This window comes from Oryx dammah, unplaced genomic scaffold (genome assembly GCF_014754425.2).
Source record: "Oryx dammah isolate SB20612 unplaced genomic scaffold, SCBI_Odam_1.1 HiC_scaffold_4, whole genome shotgun sequence".
Taxonomy (NCBI): domain Eukaryota; kingdom Metazoa; phylum Chordata; class Mammalia; order Artiodactyla; family Bovidae; genus Oryx; species Oryx dammah.
Genome location: NW_024070188.1, coordinates 49,972,958 through 49,994,926, shown reverse-complemented (window position 1 = coordinate 49,994,926; position 21,969 = coordinate 49,972,958). Strand labels below are relative to the sequence as shown.

The 21,969-nt window shown below is 41.2% G+C and overlaps 1 protein-coding gene across 1 annotated transcript in view; it reads left to right on the top strand.

The window, feature by feature from the left end:
* Positions 1-8,136, top strand: part of CUNH6orf163 (chromosome unknown C6orf163 homolog) — a 31,691-nt gene extending 23,555 nt beyond the window's left edge. Inside the window, exons 4-5 of the mRNA XM_040238833.1 lie at positions 3,688-3,890; positions 7,632-8,136. Coding sequence (XP_040094767.1) covers positions 3,688-3,890; positions 7,632-8,067 — 639 coding nt within the window. The 3' untranslated portion in view covers positions 8,068-8,136. The remainder of the gene's footprint in view (positions 1-3,687; positions 3,891-7,631) is intronic.
* Positions 8,137-21,969: the final 13,833 nt, after the last annotated feature.

The window sequence follows — 21,969 nt, the reverse complement described above, 5'->3', positions numbered from 1 at the left end:
GTAGTGAAGGACCCGCCTGCCAATGCAGGGGACACAGGAGATGCGAGTTCGATCCCTGGGTCAGGAAGATCCCCTGGAGCAGGAAATGGCAACCCTCTCCAGTATTCTTGCATGGAGAATCCCATGGGCGGAGGAGCCTGGCAGACTACAGTCCACAGGGTCACAAAGACTCAGACACGACTGACCATGCACACATGCACATACGGTCTTTGGGGTGAGTTAATCCACTTAGTGTTAAAATAGAAGTCCTAAGACAATTTAAGGGGAACAGTTGGCCTCCCTCAAGGGAGGTTGGCCTTTCCAAATTATTTGATAAAAGTTTAGTGACTTTTTTTTTCATATAATGAAGATTTGTCTAAGTGGAGTACATAGGGTTGTTTCAGCTGTAGGGTCCCCAGACATAGACCTCATTATTGCTTCTCAGGGGGTGCCTCTGAACCACCTCCCTAGAGTCTCCCTTCCTACAGATTCCTGGTCCCACCTGTCCTACAGAGTCACTGACAGTGTTTTTAACCATGTGCTTCTCATGCCTAAGAAAGTTTGAGATTACCGGTACAGAGAGCAGAAAAACAATTTCTAGCACCAAATAGCCTTACATTCTGATACATAGAGCTCACCAGGTACTGCTCTTCTGTGATGCTAAGAATTTGGGAAAAGTTTTAGGCGAATTGCTGTGAAACAAAATTTCCAGGTCTTGTCCAATGGAAAAGTGCTAATATTATCTTATTCAAATACAGTAATATTAAAAAGTAAATAATAAAATAGAAGCTAAGAGAAAAGGAGAAGAGGAAATACGAAGTCAGGTGTGGATCCAAGACTCAGAAATGTCAGTAGCCATGAGGTCCTGTGCTGTTATCACAGCTGGGCCTTTGAGCTTTCTGACAGTTCAAAGAGGAAAGTGCTACAAATCACCATGTACCCCAGCTAAAGACAGATTAAGGCCCAAGATCCTCCTGCCTGTGATATGTGAGAGAAACTTCTCCTGAGGGAGACATGGTGGCATGAAGAAAGGTCTGTGACACGTCTGCACAGTCAAGATGATGGATTTGGCCAGGCTGTCTCTTATCTCACAATAGAGGCCCATTCTCTCAAAATGCACTTCAATAAAAGTAATTTGACTGGAAGGCTTTCTGTTGAATAGGAACACTGCCAAACAGTAGGTCATTATTTTTTGTAGCTTTAAATAGCTATTGGACATGCTATGTGATACAGTAAAATGATTTCGGTTTCACTGAATCATTACATGAAAGAGAAACAGGATTTCATTCTCTGAGTTAAATTCAGAATCCAGTCAAAATAAAGAGCAGAGGTATCCTTTTTAAGTTCTGTGATTCAAATAGAAATGTATTACGGTAATACATCATCTTTATAAGGCGCAACCATTCGGCAATCTCAGTTGCTGAAAATGTACTTGAAAACCCAGAAATGATACCTAAGAAGTTGAAATATCCCCTAAGATGTTCAACAGCAGCCTCTGACTACAAGATAGAGATTTAGACTTACTACCCATAGCAGAACCTTCCATACTCTGCTCAGAAACTGTCTTTGGGAGGTGGGAGGGGTTCAAGGGGAGGGAGGAAACTTACTGTACTGTCTGATAAGACTGGGCAGAGTTTCTGGAATGAAAACACACCGATGAATCTCTGGAAAGACCCCAGCATCACAGCCTGCAATGAAGTGAGAAACTGGTGGGTGAGAATCCTGCTTTCTGGTCCTAGTTCTTCCAATGACTCACTCTGTGAAATAATTTAATTTCTTTTTTGTTTGTTTTGTTTTTACATTAAAAAATTTTACTTTATATAGGAGCATAGTTGATTAGCAATGTTGTATTAGTTTCAGGTGTACTGCAAAGTGATTCAGTTATACATATATTGACACATGGATCTATTATTTTTCTAATTCTTTTCCCATTTAGGTTATTACAGAACACAGAACAACTTAGTTTCTGTATGTTCTCTCTTATCCCTAAAATAGAGATACACATTTCCCTTTAAATGAAAGTTTTGAAACAACTGGAGAGAATTAACTGCCCCTCCTTTCTGGTATGTATTTCTTTTAGAACAGTGGTTGCAGGATGGAGTTTGGGTCTCCTCCAGTGGGCAGTGAGTCCCAAGGATGGAATTCTAGCCTCCTGCTTGGAGCAGTGGGCCCAGCACTGTGCCTGGGACACCATGCCTTCATTGGGCACTTCCAGGGATACAGGGTTTCCCTTGAGAGCCTGTTGCCCTCAAGTCCTGTTTTGTTTTTGTTTTTGTTTTATCTTTTGGCCATACTGCACAGCATGTGGGATCTTATTCCTGGACAAAGGATCAAATCTGCGCCTCCTGCATTGGAAGCATGGAGTCTTAACCACTGGATCGCCAGGGAAGTCCCTAGTCCTGGTTTGACAAGTGTCTCCTCTCTTTACCTAGCTGAGGGCTCAATAGGTCCTTCTACAGGAACAAGTGGTGGAACTCTTGTTCCTGTCTCCTTTGTGACTGAGGACGGGCCCCTCAAAGTGAATGAGCTGGAATACTCCAGAAGGACAGTGAGGGCATGCAGGCAGCTTCCTGAGACTGCCGTCCTGTGGACTGCTTGCTCAGGTCTCCTCCTACCCAAGAGACTCTCCTGGTTATTATTTCTGCCACTTTCCAGGACTGACTTCCTGAAGCAGAATTGTAGTCTGTATTTCTAATCATGGATAAAGATAATAGAATGCTATAGAATATTTGAAGAATCAAAAAATGACCATGAAAAAAAAAATGACCATGACTCAAGTACTTTTCCTTTTGCGTATTCCTTTTCAATATTATCTATGTATATACTTGGGCTTCCCTTGTGGCTCAGTGATAAAGAATCCGCCTGCCAACGCAGGAGACGTGGGTTTGATCCCTGGGTTGGGAAGATTCCCCTGGAAAAGGAATGGCAACCCACTCTGGTATTCTTGCCTGGGAAGTCCCATGGAGAGAGGAGCCTGGTGGGCTACAGTCCAGGGGGTTGCAAAACAGGCAGACATGAGTTAGCATCTAAACAACAACTATAGTATACATACTTATGCTATATAGTTTGTACACTTCTGGTTTTACATAGCATCATTATAAATTTCCCATATAGTATATACTCCTTTTCTTTCCTTTTCAATAGCTGTATATTAATAATATTCCATGGTATAGACATACCATTTCAGTTTTTCTTTTTAATGGGAGATAATTGCTTTATAATGTTGTATTGGTTTCTGCCATGCAACAGTGCAAATCAGTCATAACTATATATATATGTATATATATCTCCTCCCTCTTGAGCCTCCCTCCCAACCACCGCCCCCCAAGTTTTTTTAAATTATCTTTTTCGGTATTCCTTCACTTTTCTAAAGAATTCTTTTTGTATTGAATGAAAAATTGTTTAAATTCTATCGTGCTTTACAATTTTCAAAAGTTTCACACACTTGATTTCATACAACCCCATAAAAATCCTCCTTTTCTCCCCACCCTTATATCACGCCTTCCCCCTTACCTCTCCCCACTGGTAACTTATTTGTTTGATCTCTATATCTGTGGATCTGCTTCTTATTTTTATACACTCTAAATCATCAGGCTTAATCGGTGTATATTCCATCAGGCAGAAAAATTATGATCTGAATAACCTCTTAGCATTCATTTTCAAACATTAAAGCTGTAGCATCTAAACCTTGTTCTCCTGTTGTTTAAGGAAATGGCAATTAGGACCAAGATGCAATTGCATAAAAACGTGGAAGAAGAACTGCAGCGAGAACACTTGGCTGCCGAGCAGCGCATGGTCCACAGGATCCAGAGAATCATGATGGAGTGCCACCGCGAGAAGGTCCAGGCTGTGCAGGAAGCTCGAGAGCAGGAGAGGCTCATTGCCCAGGAAGAGATCCAGTCTCAGAGAAGGTACTCCAGGCAGCGCCCCTGCAAATCAGTGCGTCCCCTGTCAGAATCAACTTGGAAAGACGATAGGGTGGATGCCATAGATACTTCCTACTTTTTGTGTTGTTACATTTTTATTACAGAATATATCAAACATGGGGAACAGTATATAATGTATTGTAGTGTGTGTGTGTGTGTGTGTGTGTGTGATGTAAAGAAAAATAACACGAATACTCAAGGGCCTACCAGCCTTTTGAGGGGATTGTAAAGTCCCATATTCTTCCTCAACCACCTTTGTTTCCTCTCCTCCTATCTTGCAAGGTAACTACTGCCCTAAAAATTGTGCCTTTCATTCCATATCTTCAATTTTAGGGGAGGCAAGGTATTAAGAAATGTTTTTCCACAAACACATAACAGTCTTCACATCCTCTAGCCTGCATGGTACACTACTGTGGATGAGTTACTTTTGGTCTCTTTCTTTTTACACAAGTCATAATGCTATAAACAAAGTTGAGCTTCTAGAAATACAGAGAAAGCAAAATTTACTAAGTCCTGACTCCCTGCCCACTGTCTCCCAGAGACAATCATTTAAGAGAATGTAGTTCAGTATCCTTCCTTGCTCTTTTGATATATTTACTCCAAAATCACTGCAGATGGTGACTGCAGCCATGAAATTAAAAGACACTTACTCTTTGGAAGGAAAGTTATCACCAACCCAGACAGCATATTAAAAAGCAGAGACATTACTTTGCCAACAAAGATCCATCTCATCAAGGCTATGGTTTTTCCAGTGGTCATGTATGGATGTGAAATTTGGACTATAAAGAAAGCTGAGCACTGAAGAAATGACGCTTTTGAACTATGGTGTTGGAGAAGACTCTTGAGAGTCCCTTGGACTGCAAGGAGATCCAACCAGTCCATACTAAAGGAGATCAGTCCTGAGTGTTCATTGAAAGGACTGATGTTGAAGCTGAAACTTCAATATTTTGGCTACCTGATGTGAAGAGCTGACTCATTGGAAAAGACCCTGATGCTGGGAGGGATTGGGGGCAGGAGGAGAAGGGGAGACAGAGGATGAGATGGCTGGATAGCATCACTGACTCGATGGACATGAGTCTGAGTGAATTCCGGGAGTTGGTGATGGACAGGGAGGCCTGGCATGCTGTGGTCCATGGGGCCGCAAAGAATCCAACACGACTGAGTGACTGAACTGAACTGCCTTATATATGTGCGTAATTTGAAGTAACTTTTACATAAATCAGATCACATGTACACTTATTAATATATATGTGAAAAATACCAAAGTAACCATTTTATATATGTAGTGAACATTTGATGGGCTTGGCCAGTTTTAACAGGTCAGCATTCAAGAGCCCTAGTAATTATCAGGAATATCCAGAGGTTCCAAACCTGTTTCTGGGTGCTCAGTGACCTGCCCAAGCTCATGTAGCTGACACAGCTGGACCCAGACTGAAACCTCTCTGTTTGGCCTCCTGGCCTAGGACTTGTCTCTTGCTTCACTGCTTGAATTAACAAATCTATTTGTATATGATTAATGGGCAAAATTTCCTTGTTAGAACTGTTTAGAAGAGAGCCAAAGTAAAATGCTATAGGAAGTACAGATAAATAGGAATGAAGGCTGCAGCCTTGGCTATTTCAGTGGTTCCCTACCTGCATAGGCTGTAAGTTATTGTGAGGTAGAGAAGGAAGAAAATAGAGGATTTGGGGAGAAAGTTAGAGAAGACAGTAACTCCTGAGTAAGTTGTCCAAAGCAGTGGAGGGTGGTTCCCCTCTCCCTCTGCCTCCTTCGCTCCATCTCAGGAACTCTGCCCATCCTAAAGGAGCGTCTGGGTCTCTCCTCACACTCCCCTGAGCCTCCTGCTCCCTCCTCCACTCCATCACTTTTGCCCACCTTTGGCCCCTTTCTCCATGAAGTTCAAAGGTGGAAGACTTTCAGGGGCCATCTTTCACTGAACCAGTTGACTAAGACTAAGAAACTGCTGTGCCTGTTGTGTGAGTATATCCACCTAGAATGTCCATTTTGTTCTTTGATGTGTCCCTAGTGCCTATAAGAGAGCCTGGCACACGGTGGGCATTCTTCAAATAATTGTCAAAGATTCAAATTTGTTCCAGTCAGCTGAACCCACTCTGCAGCACACCACATCTCATTTAGAGACTTTGCTAGATTCCAGCATTCTTTAGAACATTTGCAGAAACTAATATGTGGAGTGAATGTGAAAGGCACTCAGTCGTGTCCTACTCATTGCAACCCCATGGACTATTCAGTCCATGGAATTCTCCAGGCCAGAATACTGGAATGGGTAGCCACGCCCTTCCCTTCTCCAGGGGATCTTCCGAACCCAGGGATTGAATCCACGTCTCCCACATTGCAGGTGGGTTCTTCACCAGCTGAGCCGCTAAGGAAGCCCACTGTTTAGAATTCCACTGTGGATCTCTTGTTGTTCTTGTTCAGTCACTCAGTCGTGTCCACCTCTTTGAGACCCCATGGACTGCAGCACAGCTGGCTTCCCTGTCCTTCACTGTCTCCCAGAGTTTGCCCAAATTCATGTTTATTGAGTCAGTGATGCCATCCAACCATCTGATTCTCTGTCACCCTCTTTTCCTCCTGCCTTTGATCTTTCCCAGCATCCCGGTCTTTTCCAATGAGTTGGCTCTTCACATCAGGTGGCCAGAGTATTGGTGCTTCATCTTCAGCATCAGTCCTTCCAATGAATATTCAAGGTTGATTTCCTTTAGATACATTATAATCAGAGGCATATGAATTGTTCAGCAATGGTTCTCAAAGTATGATCCCAGATCCTGTAGTAGGACACTAAGGTCAAAGCTATTTTCTTAATAATATTAAGACATGATTTGTCTTTTCACTCCATCTCAGGAGTATATAGTGGCATTTTCCAGGGTTATATGATGTGTGATACCTCAACAGATTGAAGCAAAATGAAAATCTAGCTTTTCTCCTATTTAGCCAGACAATAAACGGTTTTACAGAAATGTAAAATGATGCCACTTTTCTCATCAAAAGATTTTTGATTTACAAAAAAATATTTTTCATACAAGGTAAGCTTTTTGTTTTAACATTTAATGAATTTATCCAATATTTCACATGAATTTATAATGCTGATTCACATGAATTTATAATGCAATTTTCACATGAATTTATAATGTCTGACTTTAATTTTTGAAACTGTTAGGGTCAATAGATATAAACTATATATATAAACAAAGGCTCTTTGGGTTTCTTGGTCATTTTAAGAGTGAAAGTGATCTTGAGACCAAAAAGTTTGGCTGTCATAGAATATTGCTCAGATAGAATCAAAATTAAGGCTAAACTCACTTTGTGAGATAGTTTCCTGCTCTCTAACTAAAGGTGAGTAACTATGTTGATATATAGAAATACTTTCTCTAGGGTTTTGGAGCTCTGACCTTATTTCTTCATCTTTGTAGAACTCTCCATTCATATTTTCTGACCTTGGTGGACTCCCTAAAGTTAGCATTAGTCAGTAGACTGGTGGCTTCACTCTAGCCCACAGCAAGGAAATCCATGTGTTCCTTCCCTGCTCTGAAAAGTACTTTCTGATTGTTAACATCTAATCAAAAGCTCATCTTGACCCACCTATCTCAGACTGGGACTCATGCAAACCATGCAGTCATGTCTCCTCCATCTGTGGTGAAAGACAAAATCTTTTGGTTTTTAGTGGGTAATCCATCTAACCACTAACATTCAACTCTTACTCTTTTTGGTAGAAAGGCCATGGAGGAATTTATGAGTTCTGGTGTCACAGTTATGAAGGATCAGAAGAAGAGTGTGAACCAACTGATAAAGGAAAAACAACATGAAATGAACATCTACTATAGCATGACTCAGAGGCAGAAGCAAGAAGAGGTTCAGGGAGTGCTTCAAGAAGCAGAGAAAACACATCAGGCCAAACTTGGAAATGTGATGGACAAACTGGTTAACACTCAGGGGGAGCTGCTGTCCATAGCCAAGCAACTGGGAATTATGACGAATTGGAAAGACTTCCTGGAGGAAGAGTTACAGGAAACCAGGGCAGCATTTCAAAAATACATCAATTATACATTTCCGAAGCTCTCGCCAGGACATGCAGATTTTATTCTGCCAGAAAGAAAGAAAACACCTTCCAATCTTATTATTCCAGACAACCAAACAACTCCTGATTAAAAGTCTTCATCTGAAATTTCACTACAAAAGACACAATTCGAAAAACTAAATAAATTTATTCAAAAACCATGTATGGATCGCCAGTTATGTGCATGGTACTATTGAGCTGTAAGCATTTTGATGGAAAACCAAAATATTCAAAAACACATTTCAGGCTACAATGGGCTCCAAGTCTAATGGAGGAGATGTAACAGTGAGAGGGGTCAAAACGGACTAGGAGGTGGTACTTCCCCGGCAATTTAGTGGTTAAGTCTCACCTTCCAGCGCGGGAAGTGTGAGTTCAGTCCCTGGTCGGGGAGCTAAGATCCCACATGCCTCACAGCTGAAAAACCAGAACATGGAGAAGGAAATAGTAACCCACTCCAGTGTTCTTGCCTGGGAAATCCCATGGACAGAGGAGCCTGGCGGGCTACAGCACATGCGATCAAAAAGAGTCAGACATGACTTAGCAACTGAACAACAGCTTGTCTTAAACCTGTCTCTCTCTTTATGTCTCCAAATGCTTGCTGCACTGTTTGTACCTTGTCTTCTTAAGCTAAAACCCGAACTCTACCACTCCCCTTTCTCCCTACCCTCTACCAATATTCTTTTCACAGTCACTTTAGCAGTATTTCCCAAATTCTGTCCCTTCTCTTAAATTTCAACATCATTGCTTTGTCCTAGACCACATAAATGCTTTCCTTATCTAACCTAGTGGCCTCCCCAAAGCTCTCCTTACCGCCAGGTCATCTCCAGTCAACCCTGGAACAAGCAGTCATATCAGTTATATACCTGTTGATTTAAAAGTCTGTTTTAGGACTTCCCTGGCAGTCCAGTGGTTAAGACTGCATGCTTCCACTTCAGAGGGTGTGAGTTGGATCCCTGGTTGGGGAACTAAGATGCCACATGCCTTGGAGTCAAAAAACCAAAACATAAAGCAGAAGCAATATTGTAACAAATTCAATAAAGACTTTAAAAATGGTCCACATCAAAAACAAAAAGCAAACAAAACTGGCTAGGAGGAAAAAAGATTTCATGGAAGTCTAAACAAACTTGTAAATCTGGCTTTACTCATGTTTCCATCAGACATTTAACTCTTTTAGTATTTGTTGCAGTTAAAAACAAATGAAAGGACGTGTTCTTCAAGGATTTCCATTGTGGAGAGGTATGCTGACCTCCAGTATGTCTAGTAACCTAGCCTGGAGATTATTATTTGGTGAAGTGCAAGAGCTTTGTATGGCACTCCACTCCAGTACTCTTGTCTGGAAAATCCCATGGATGGAGGAGCCTGGTAGGCTGCAGTCCATGGGGTCGCTAAGAGTCAGACACGACTGAGCGACTTCCCTTTCACTTTTCACTTTCATGCATTGGAGAAGGAAATGGCAACCCACTCCAGTGTTCTTGCCTGGAGAATCCCAGGGACGGGGGAGCCTGGTGGGTTGCCATCTATGGGGTTGCACAGAGTCAGACACTACTGAAGTGACTTAGTAATAGCAATAGCTTTGTAGGAAAAAAAGCAATGTTTCTCAAGTTCAATAGGAAAAAACTTAAATTCTGGGAACCCTATGTAAAATAATTCAGAAAGAATTCCCTCATATTTGCCATTTGTGAAAGATAAATGTCTTTCAAGGTCAGATTCCTTGCCTCAGGAATTGAGGGGGGTGGTCCCCTTATTTTATACCCAAGCCCCAGGAGTACTTCAAACTCATCTTCTTTGGGTCAAAATGCAGAAAATCATTATACGCCACAATCTGAACCAAAATATCAACATCTACTGAATTAAAATAGAAGAAAACCCAAGCCATAAAGAACGCTCCAAAAAAAAAAAATCTATCCATTTTAATGTAACATCCTTAAATTATTAATTACCAGCCTATATTGGTGGCTTTAAAATTAAATACCTGGAAAGTAGTTTTCAGTAAATTAAAAAAGTGCTGTTGTCAAGCAAGCCTTAGGTGGACTTGTTTACATTGACTGGTCTGGGATTTCCTAATGGTAAAAGCACCAATTTGTTTACAACTGCATAATGGACTATACTCTCCTAGTGTTTAGCTTCCTGATTCTGCAGAACTATTGCAGCCTGTACCATCGATTGCCTAGGGGCTGGAAACCAGAACATTTACATAGTACTTTACACTGCTTTTTCCAGTACATTCTCCTCACAATACATTCTTCTCCCAGCAATCAATGGGATAGACAAGACAGGGGTGGAGGTTATCCCTCTTTTGACAAATGATAAAATGAAAACTACTATGTACTAATATATTTACATATGTGAAGCACTTTTTTAAAGTTGAAGTATAGTTGATATGCAGTGTTCTGTTAGTTTCAGGTATATAGCAAAGTTCAATTATATATAATACGTATATTATTTTTCAGATTATCTTCATTATAGGTTATTATAAGATATTGAATATAGTTCTCTGCACTATATGGTAAATCCTTATTTTTTATTTTATATATAGTATATGTATATGTTAATCCCATACTCCTAATTTATCCTTCTTCCCACCACTTTCCCCTTTGGTAACCATAAGTTTGTTTTCTGTGTGACTCTGTTTCTGTTTTGTATATAGCTTCGTTTGTGTTATTTTCAGATTTTATAAGTAAGTGATATCATATAATATTTAGCTTTGTCTGGTTACTTCACTCAGTATGTTATCTCTGGGTCCATCTACATTGCTGCAAATGGCAACTTTTTTGGCTGAGACCAACCTAGATAGTATATTCAAAAGCAGAGACATTACTTTGCCGACTAAGGTCCGTCTAGTCAAGGCTATGGTTTTTCCCGTGGTCATGTATGGATGTGAGAGTTGGACTGTGAAGAAGGCTGAGTGCCGAAGAATTGATGCTTTCGAACTGTGGTGTTGGAGAAGACTCTTGAGAGTCCCTTGAACTGCAAGGAGATCCAACCAGTCCATGCTGAGGGAGATCAGCCCTGGGATTTCTTTGGAAGGAATGATGCTAAAGCTGAAACTCCAGTACTTTGGCCACCTCATGCAAAGAGTTGACTCATTGGAAAAGACTTTGATGCTGGGAGGGATTGGGGGCAGGAGAAGAAGGGGACGACAGGATGAGATGGCTGGATGGCATCACTGACTCAATGGATGCAAGTCTGAGTGAAGTCCGGGAGTGGGTGATGGACAGGGAGGCCTGGCGTGCTGCGATTCATGGGGTCGCAAATAGTCAGACACGACTGAGCGACAGAACTGAACTGAATATTCCAGTGTGTAGATATATAGACCACTTGTCTGCTGATGGGCAGCTGGATTGTTTCCATGTCTTAGCTATTGTAAATAATGCTGCAGTGAACATTGGGATGCATGTGCATGTGTGTGTGTGCATGAGTGTTTTAAAATTAGAGTTTTCATTTTTTCTGGATATGTGCTCAGGAGTGAGATGGCTGGATCATATGGTAGTTCTATTTCTAGTTTTTTAAGGAACCTCTATAACTGTTTCCATAATGGCTGCAACCAATTTACATTCCCATCAACAGAGAAGCACTTTACAAACATTAATATTTAATCCTCCCAATGATTTCTGAAAGTAGTTGTAATTGTACCCAATTTATCAGGAGGGAAACTGAGGCTTGGGGAGATTCAATAACTTTCCCCAGGGCACATAGCTGGTGGCAGGGTGGAAATTCAAAATATCACAAGGCACAGGCAGATGATTGCTTGAAAGAGACCTGGACCCGGGCTTTTCAGACTTGAATAGATAAGAACAGCAGCTGACACTGGGGAGTGCTAGTGTGTGCCAGACAGGTAGGTGTATAGAAGTGGAATCATTCGTGTTCATGTGGAACCATTAATTCAGGTACAGACAGATCAAGTCACTTTCTCAGTGCCATACAGTAAGGAAAGGTCATAGCCAGTCTCAAATCCAGAAAGAGAGTCTTTAGCTCATGCCTCTCATCATTATTTTGTTCAGAGATAAAGGCCTTGGTGCCTGGTTGGTTGAATCTCTGGGTGTGTGTCTTTGTGGCATCTATGATGAGGACTGGAAGGACGTGGTTTGTCCTTGTTTGCCATGCATCGTTTTTGTCTCTTCTAGAAGGGAGAGGAAGTTGTACCTAGGACTGTGTCTGAATTATTGTAGTTACCCCGCAGATTTTCAGCTAAGCACACTCTGTAGAGGAGCAGAAGAAAACTATCTTCTGAAGGGGTTCACTTCGTCGCCACAATTAAGGTGTCTCTGTTGGCATCAGTTGCCGGAGTCCAACTCCAGCAGCCAGGGATTCAACCTGAAGAGATGAACAGTGTCAGCGAATGAGACAGCCTCTCGTTTTTCTATGGACTGCCTGTTTATTCCAAGTTTAAGATTCTCTTTTATACTTTTACAAAAACATTAGGCCAGAGGTTTGACATTTTCAGTTTTCCCTCTCCCAGATTTATTATCTCCATAAATCATTGTTGCTCCTCAGACAGAGTTCCTGCTTCAGTGATTCTCTCGGAATCAGCCTTATCATCTATTATCTACCTCTTCTAATATGTCCTATAGTTAACTTGTGATTACATTGTAACTCATGCTACATTCCTCAGTTTAGTACTTATCTTCCTAAGTCCTGTTTGCCCCTAACATCCTGAGTTCACTATCTCTTAAAAAGGCTTCTAGCTATAGTGTCTCTAAAAATTCCTAACTTCTATAAGCTATAGTAAAATATGCTAACTTTACAACATTCCTTAAATCTTTAACTTCTAACTATTTTAATTATTTCTAAGCCCTAAATTCAGTAAACTCCTTTGCCATAAACATTCTCCTCGAAAATAGGCTTCAGATATCAATCTCTCCCATGGCCTCAAGCTGCGACCTATGTACTCATCCTGGAACACTTTTTTGTAAAAGTCCTTGAACAAATGTCAGTGATTAACTTCATGAATTATTTTCAGAGCAATGCTGCAGAAGGCTTTGTGCTTTCTCATGCTCCTCTCAAGAACAATAAGCACCTTAATATTCCTTTTCAGTCAACTCAGCCGAGGAGAGGAAAAGACGTGTGTCAGAATTACAAGGCCTAACTCTTTCATCCCGGGATCCGTGCCTGCGGAATGAGGAGAGGGGGCTGGGGACTGTCTCCATTTTGTCAGTAATGCCTAACACAGCTCCCGACAATCAGTGATACAGTGAGTAACATAAAAAGAAAGCAGGTGACTTGTTTTTTTGGTTTGGAAGAAGGAATCTAGTTTCTCAGGTTGCAACCAGATCGGAATAAATTACATGACACCTGTTTTTAGTCTTCAGTATTTTCCTTGTTTATACTTCACCCTCAGCTCCCACCCTAATCCCAGCTCTTAGCTTCCTTTCGTTTTGTGTTTGCTCGTGCTCAGTCATGTCGACTCCTTGCAATCCCATGGACTATAGCCTGCCAGGCTCCTCTGTCCATGGGATTTTCCAGGCAAGAGTACTGGAATAGTCTGCCATTTCCTCTTCTATGGGATCTTCCTGACCCAGAGAACGAACACGTTTCTCCTGCATTACAGGCAGATTCTTTACCACTGAGCCACTGGGGAAGTTTCCTAAGGATTTTAATTTGGATGCTTTTGAGAAGGGTATAGTTAGAGATCTTCTTACTGTCCCGATCCTAGCTTGACCTGCTCACCAGAGGACTCCTCCACCCCTCCCCCAAAGTGCTAATCAGCCCTCTTGTTGTGGATGATCTCAGGGGGCCCTATCAGGACAGATTGACCTGATCCCTGACCCTCACTTGCCTTTCACCTTGTAGCCTGGAGTCAGCACTAAGCATGGTGGGAGGGGACCTCTTCATTCCTTTTCCTCACTCAGCTCTGCCTGTCCCAAGGCCAAGTTAGAGAAACAGCATCTTTATTGTTATCCAAATCATTCACTTTGATTTGATCACTTCACACCACAGCTCTTTCTAACTTGAATGTCTCCAAGATGATAGACCCCTGAGAATTAAAGTTCAGAGTGAATGGATAATCTCAGCAGAAAAAGCTGAGAATAAACTGAAAATGAGATTATCCCATCTGCAGTGCCTCTCAGCAGTCTCTTGTTTGTTTGTTTGTATTCTGGTACTTAAAATTTTATTGTTGTTGTTCAGTCACTGAGTCGTGTCTTGACTCCTTTGTGACCCCATGGACTGTAACCCTCTAGGCTCCTCTGTTCATAGCATTCCCTGGCAAGAATGCTGGAGTGGGTTGCCATTTTTTCTCCAAGGAATCTTTCCAGCCCAGGGATCCAACCTGTATCTCCCTGCACTGGCAGGCAGTCTCTTGTTTCTATGGCACTGATAAGGATGATCCTTGTGGATAAAAAAAAAAAAAAAGAATGGAAAATATAGCAATGAACACGGATGGAGCATCTGCTGCGTGTGTTAGCTATTGCACTAAGTTCCTTCTAAACCTTGTCTTAACTGAAATCTAGCAGCAGTCCTGTAAGATGCCTCCTGTTACCTCTGACTTGAAAATTAGGAAACTGAGACTCAAGTAAAATCGATTGCTGAAAAGTCGCAGAATTGTTTGATGGCAAATTCATGTGTGTTCTGCAACTACAGTACATCAGCCTAATTTAGTGCCTGTGCAAACACTGAGGAGGTGTCAGGGGTGCCCTGCTTTCAAAACATATTGGAATTGTAGTGCGCAAATCTAAATTACTGTGCAGAACAGTTACTCTTCCAGTGGACATGGGCCAAGAGTCAAGAATTGATCTACCTTCACTGAATGTGCTTGCGGAGCCCTCCTAATGTGGAGTCCAGGGAGGGATTTATGTAAGGGCATAGCCTGGAGCACCCCCTCCTCACACCAGCAGCAAGAAGGGCAGGTTCCCCTCAGGGTTCTGGAGAGAGATCAACTGCCTGATGCTCAAAGGTGAGAAGATCAATGTCAAGTGAAAATTGAAAGTGAGAGATGTCTTTGAAATCTCAGTGGAACCCTTACTCAAGTTTTCTGGCAAAACCTGATTCAAACTAAATCAGGGTATTTTCAAAAAGCAAGATTCCCTGAGTGAACCAATGTTTAGTATAACTTATCTTGAGAACACTTAGTAACCTTCCTGGTACCAATTACTCTGAGTACGGTTCCTGGAGAGGCCACTCTAGACCTTTGATACTAAGCCCCACATAAGTTATTAAGGCTGGTAGGATCCTACTTCCCCGACCAAGGATGGAACCCGTTCTCCCCATGCAGTGGAATCTCAGAGTCTTAACCACCAGACCATCAGGGAATTCCCTAGAGAGTTACTTTTAAAAAGCACATAAAGAGTGCCTTTTTCTTTGTTGTCTTAGACGCTCCCCGTACAGTAGGAGTCTATGTGATGTCTATCTGGTTCCTATGTGTTTTTTTTTTATTTATTTTTTATTTTGCATTGGGATATATCCAGCTAACAATGTTGTGATAATTTTAGGTGAACAGTGAAGGAACTCAGCCATGTACATACATCCATTCTCCCCCAAACTCCCCTCCCATCCAGACTGCCACATAACATTGAGCAGAGTTCCCTGTGCTGTATAGTAGGTCTTTGTCGGTTATCCTTTTTTTTTTTACTTTTTTATTTAATACTTTTAAAAATTTATTTTTGGCGTGCTGGATCTTTATTGCTGCTCAGGCTACTCTCTAGTTGTAGTGCGCAGGCTCCTCACTGCAGTGGCTTCTCTTATTGCCAGGCACAGGTTCTGAGGTATGCAGGTTTCAGTAGCTGCAGCTCCTGGGCCAGGATCTAGAGCACAGGCTTAATAGTTGCAGTACATGGGCTTAGTTGCTCTGTGGCACATGGGACCTTCCCAGATCAGGCATCCTGCATTGGCAAGTGGATTCTTTACCACTGAGCCCCCAGGAAAGCCCTGGTTGTCCATTTTAAATATAGCAGTGTGTACATGTCCATCCCCAACTCCTTATCTCCTCCCCTCACCTTCCCCCTGCCACACCTTTACAACCATAAGCTCATTCTCAAAATCTGTAAGTCTGCTTCTGTGTTGTTGTTTAATTCTCTTTCTTTTAAAGCAAGTTTTATTTTTTTATTTATTGGCTGCATCCTGTGGCACGTGGGATCTAGCTCCTAGATCAGAGATCGAATGCACACCCCCTGCATTGGAAGCAGTAGCTTAACCAATGGACCACCAGGGAAGTCCAGCTTCCATGGTTTCTAATACTTAGGAAAGTGTGTTAATTCCTAGAGACCATCTGGAAACTTAATATGAAGACCCTTAGAAATTACTGTAGTTTAATTTTCTAGAAGTCATTCCACCAAGACAAGAACCTAGTTTTTAGAGACAATAACCCTGTGGGCTGGGAAACAGGTGCCTAGCATCCCTAGGAGAGATGAAGAAGCTGCTGCTACTGCTGCTGCTGCTAAGTCGCGTCAGTCGTGTCCAACTCTGTGCGACCCCATAGACGGCAGCCCACCAGGCTCCCCCATCCCTGGGATTCTCCAGGCAAGAACACTGGAGTAGGTTGCCATGTCCTTCTCCAATGCATGAAAGTCAAAAATGAAAGTGAAGTTGCTCAGTCATGTCTAACCCTCAGTGACCCCGTGGACTGCAGCCTACCAGGCTCCTCCATCCATGGGATTTTCCAGGCAAGAGTACTGGAGTGGGGTGCCATTGCCTTCTCTGGATGAAGCTACCCACACCCATAACAGTCACAAAACACCGAGATCGGACTGTATAGTAATCCCTGAGCTTTTATGTGACCAAGAAGTCACTCTGATATTGTCTTTCTCTACCTTTGGTTTCTATTTGACCTATTAAAGCCTGCATAGCCTAGCTTTGGGGGCCTTATTTCCACTGAAGCCATAGTAGAATAGTAGACAGTATTTGGCACAACTCCAGTTTGTTTACAGAACAGAGGATTTTGACATTCTGCTACCTCTAATAAACTCTCCTTTCTGCTTAACTGCTTGGCTGAAATCACTCAGAAGAAAAAAGAAGAAACCATCGGCATTTGCTGTCCAGTATCAGAAGTCAGGCCATGCATGAGTGCTTTACCTGTATTATTCAACCTCTGCCTCACAATAACGAGGTAAAGAAATTTAAGCACATTGAGGCTGGGTATTTTCCATCACGTCACTCCATTTGAAAAGTACAAATGCATTAAGCTCATTGCCATCTGATTCCAAATAGCAGGATTGAAAACAAATGATTTTACTCTCAGTTCAGTTCAGTTCCGTTCATTTCAGTCGCTCAGTCGTGTCTGACTCTTTGCGACCCCATGAATCGCAGCATGCCAGGCCTCTCTCTCTGTCCATCACCAACTCCCGGAGTCTACCCAAACTCATGTGTATTGAGTTGGTCATGCCATCCAACCATCTCATCCTCTGTCGTCCCCTTCTGCTCCTGCCCACAATCCCTCCCAGCATCAGAGTCTTTTCCAATGAGTCAACTCTTCGCATGAGGTGGCCAAAGTATTGGAGTTTCAGCCTCAGCATTAGTCCTTCCAATGAACACCCAGGACTGATCTCCTTTAGGATGGACTGATTGGATCTCCTTGCAGTCCAAGGGACTCTCAAGAGTCTTCTCCAACACCACAGTTTAAAAGCAACAATTCTTCAGCACTCAGCTTTTTTCACAGTCCAACTCTCACACCCATACATGACCACTGGAAAAACCATAGCCTTGACTAGACAGACCTTAGTTGGCAAAGTAATGTCTCTGCTTTTTAATATACTATCTAGGTTGGTCATAACTTTCCTTCCAAGGAGTAAGCGTCTTTTAATTTCATGGCTGTAATCACCATCTGCAGTGATTTTGGAGCCCCCAAAAATAAAGTCTGACACTTTTTCCATTGTTTCCCCATCTATTTCCCATGAAGTGATGGGACCGGATGCCATGATCTTCATTTTCTGAACGTTGAGCTTTAAGCCAACTTTTTCACTCTCCTCTTTCACTTTCATCAAGAGGCTTTTCAGTTCCTCTTCACTTTCTGCCATAAGGGTGGTGTCATCTACATATCTGAGGTTATTGATATTTTTCCTGGTAATCTTGATTCCAGCTTGTGTTTCTTCCAGTCCAGCGTTTCTCATGATGTACTCTGCATAAAGTTAAACAAACAGGGTGACAATATACAGCCTTGACATACTCCATTTCCTATTTGGAATCAGTCTGTTGTCCCATGTCCAGTTCTAACTGTTGCTTCCTGACCTGCATATAGGTTTCTCAAGAGGCAGGTCAGGTGGTCTGGTATTCCCATCTCTTGAAGAATTGTCCACAGTTTATTGTGATCCACACAGTCAAAGGCTTTGACATAGTCAATAAAGCAGAAATAGATGTTTTTCTGGAACTCTCTTGCTTTTTCCATGATCCAGTGGATGTTGGCAATTTGATCTCTGGTTCCTCTGCCTTTTCTAAAACCAGCTTGAATATCTGGAAGTTCATGGTTCATGTATTGCTGAAGCCTGGCTTGGAGAATTTTGAGCATTACTTTACTAGTGTGTGATATGAGTGCAATTGTGCAGTAGTTTGAGCATTCCTTGGCATTGCCTTTCTTTGGGATTGGAATGAAAACTGACCTTTTCCAGTCCTGTGGCCACTGCTGGGTTTTCCAAATTTGCTGGCATATTGAGTGCAGCACTTTCACAGCATCATCTTTCAGGATTTGAAATAGCTCAACTGGAATTCCATCACCTCCACTAGCTTTTTTGTAGTGATGCTCTCTAAGGCCCACTTGACTTCACATGCCAGGTAGTTCTGAATAGAAACACTTTAATATTGAATTGAACAAAGTTCAAATTTTTCTTTAATACATAGCAACTGCATGCTAGGTCTTAAAATTGGCAGGGATCCAAGTTCATTGGTCTGCCTTTCCCTGTTTGTAACTATATGTGGTACTTACCGTTTCTCATAGCACTCTTTCCATCTCACCTGCTTTGGGTGTCTATTTCCTACCGCTGAACCTTAAATTTCACTAGACTCTCTGCTGAGGACCCATAGCAAACTCCAGGGCCAGACAGTTCCTTGACATATCATTCTATGCACAAGTATTTTTCATCTCCTCACTGCACACCCCCCACCCCACTCAGTGTTCCCAAGAAGGGTTATTTTTATTATTGGTCCATTTGAAGGATTATCATTTAATTACATAATAGAATATATCCACAGAGTTGTGCATTTTAACTAGAAATATACTTATCTTTAGAAGCTCTACAATCTGTTTTAAAGAATCTACATCTTTAGAAAGCATAGAGATGTATAGGATATTAGTGATTGTTTATTCAACATGCAGTAGGGAGCAACCTACTGTATCAGGTACTGTGTTAGATGCTCAGGTTCTTGGTATAAGAAGTAAGGGTGGTCCTTAGTCTTAGGAAAATCAGTTAAGTAGGTACAAGGATAGTGAATACATGTATTATAACATTGCTGAAGGCTGGAGAAGTAGCAATAATGTGCTCACAGCTCACTTCCTAACTCATGTCATGTACTGCCGAGGGGTTAATATCTACCATCAGTAGCCTTCTAGCCAAATTGATAGTCTTGCTTTGTGCTAAGTCCTGTCCACAATAGTGACAAAATGGCTTGATTTTTAAATGTTCAGAGTCTTAGAAAAGTTCAGGAAGAAATAGAAATTATGAACAACCCAATTACAAGCACTGAAATTGAAGCTGTGATTTAAAAAAATCTCCCAAAAACAAAAGCCCAGGACCAGATGGCTTCACAGGAGAATTATATCAAACATTTAGAGAAGAGCTAATGCCTATCCTTCTAAAACTCTTTCAAAAAATTGCAGAGGAAGGAACACTTCCAAATTCATTCTATAAGGCCATCATCACCCTGATACCAAAATCAGACAAAGACAACACAAAAAAAGAAAACTATAGGCCAATATCACTGATGAAGATAGATGCAAAAATCTTGAACAAAATTTTAGCAAACAGAATTCAGCAACACATCAAAAAGCTCACGCACCATGATCAAGTTGGGTTTATTTTAGGGAGGCAAGGATTCTTCTATATATGGAAATCAACCAATGTGATACACCATTTTAACAAATTTAAAGATAAAAACCATATGATCATCTCACTAGATGCAGAAAAAGCCTTTGACAAAATTCAGCACCTATTTATGATTAAAACTCTTCAAAAAATGGGCATAGGAGGAACCTATCTCAACATAGTAAAGGCCATATATGATAAGCCTATAGCAAACATTATTCTCAATGGTGCAAAAGTGAAAGCATTCCCCGTAAGATAAGGAATAAGACAAGGGTGTCCACTTTCACCACTATTATTCAACACAGCTCAAGAAGTTCTAACTTCAGCAATTAGAGACAAAAAAGAAATAAAAGAAACCCAGATTAGAAAACAAGAAGTAAAGCTTTCACTATTTGCAGATGACATGATACTGTACATAGAAAACCCTAAAGATAGTATCAGAAAATTACTAGAGCTAATCAGTGAACTTAGCAAAGTTGCAGGATACAAAATCAATACACAGAAATCACTTGCATTTCTATATACTAACAGTGAAACATTCACCATTGCAACAAAAAATTAAATATCTAGGAATAAACTTACCTAAGGAGATGAAAGAACTGTACACAGAAAATTATAAGACAGTAATGAAAGAAATCAAAATGACATAAACAGATGGAGGGATATTCCATGTTCCTGAGTAGGAAGAATCAATATTGTGAAAATGACTATACTACTGAATGCAATCTACAGATTCAATGTGATCCCTATCAAATTACTGATGGCATTTTTCACAGAACTAGAACAAAAAATTTCACAATTCATATGGAAACAGAAAAGACCCCGAATAGCCAAAGCAGTTTTGAGAAAGAAGAATGGAGCTGGAGGAATTAAGCTTCCTGACTTCAGATCATACTACAAAGCTACAGTCATCAAGACAGTATGGTACTGGCACAAAAGCAGAAATATAGACCAATGGAACAAGATAGAAAGCCCAGAAATAAGCCCATGCACCTATGGGTACCTTATCTTTGACAAGAGGCAAGAATATACAATGGGGCAAAGATAGCCTCTTCAATAAATGGTGCTGGGAAAACTGGACAGTTACATGTAAAAGAATGAAATTAGAACACTTCCTAACACCATACACAAAGATAAACTCAAAATGGATTAAAGATCTAAATGTAAGACCAGAGACTATAAAACTCTTAGAAGAAAACACAGGCAGAACACTCAATGACATAAATCAAAGCAAGATCCTCTATGACCCACCTCCTAGAGTAATAGAAATAAAAACAAAAGTAAACAAGTGGTGCCTGATTAAACATAAAAGCTTTTGCACAGAAAAGGTAACTATAAGCAAAGTGAAAAGAAAACCCTCAGAATGGGAGAAAATAAATAGCACATTTTTGAAATTTTGAAAGAACTGACAAAGGATTAATTTCCAAAATATACAAGCAGCTCATACAACTCAATACCAGAAAAACAAACAACCCAATCAAAAAGTGGGAAAAAGACCTAAACAGACATTTCTGCAAAGAAGACATACAGATGGCTGACAAACACATGAAAAGATGCTCAGCATCACTCATTAGTAGAGAAATGGCAATCAAAACTACCGGTCAGAACACCAGTCAGAATGGCCCTCATCAAAAAGTGTACAAACAAAAAATGCTGGAGAGGGTGTGGAGAAAAGGGAACACTCTTGCACTGTTGGTGGGGATGTAAATTGATACAGGCACTATGAAAGACAGTGTGGAGATTCCTTAAAAAACTAGGAACAAAACCTCCATATGACCCAGCAGTTCTACTCTTAGGCATATACCCTGAGGAAACCAAAACTGAAAGAGACACATGTATCCCATTGTTCATTGCAGCGCTATTTACAATAGCTAGAATGTGGAAGCAACCTAGATGTCCCTGGACATCCATCCATGTCCATGAAAGGATACAGAAGTTGTGGTATATATACACAATGGAATATTACTCAGCCATAAAAAGGAATGCATTTGAGTCAGTTCTAATGAGGTGGATGAACCTAGAACCTATCATACAGAGTGAAGTGAGTCA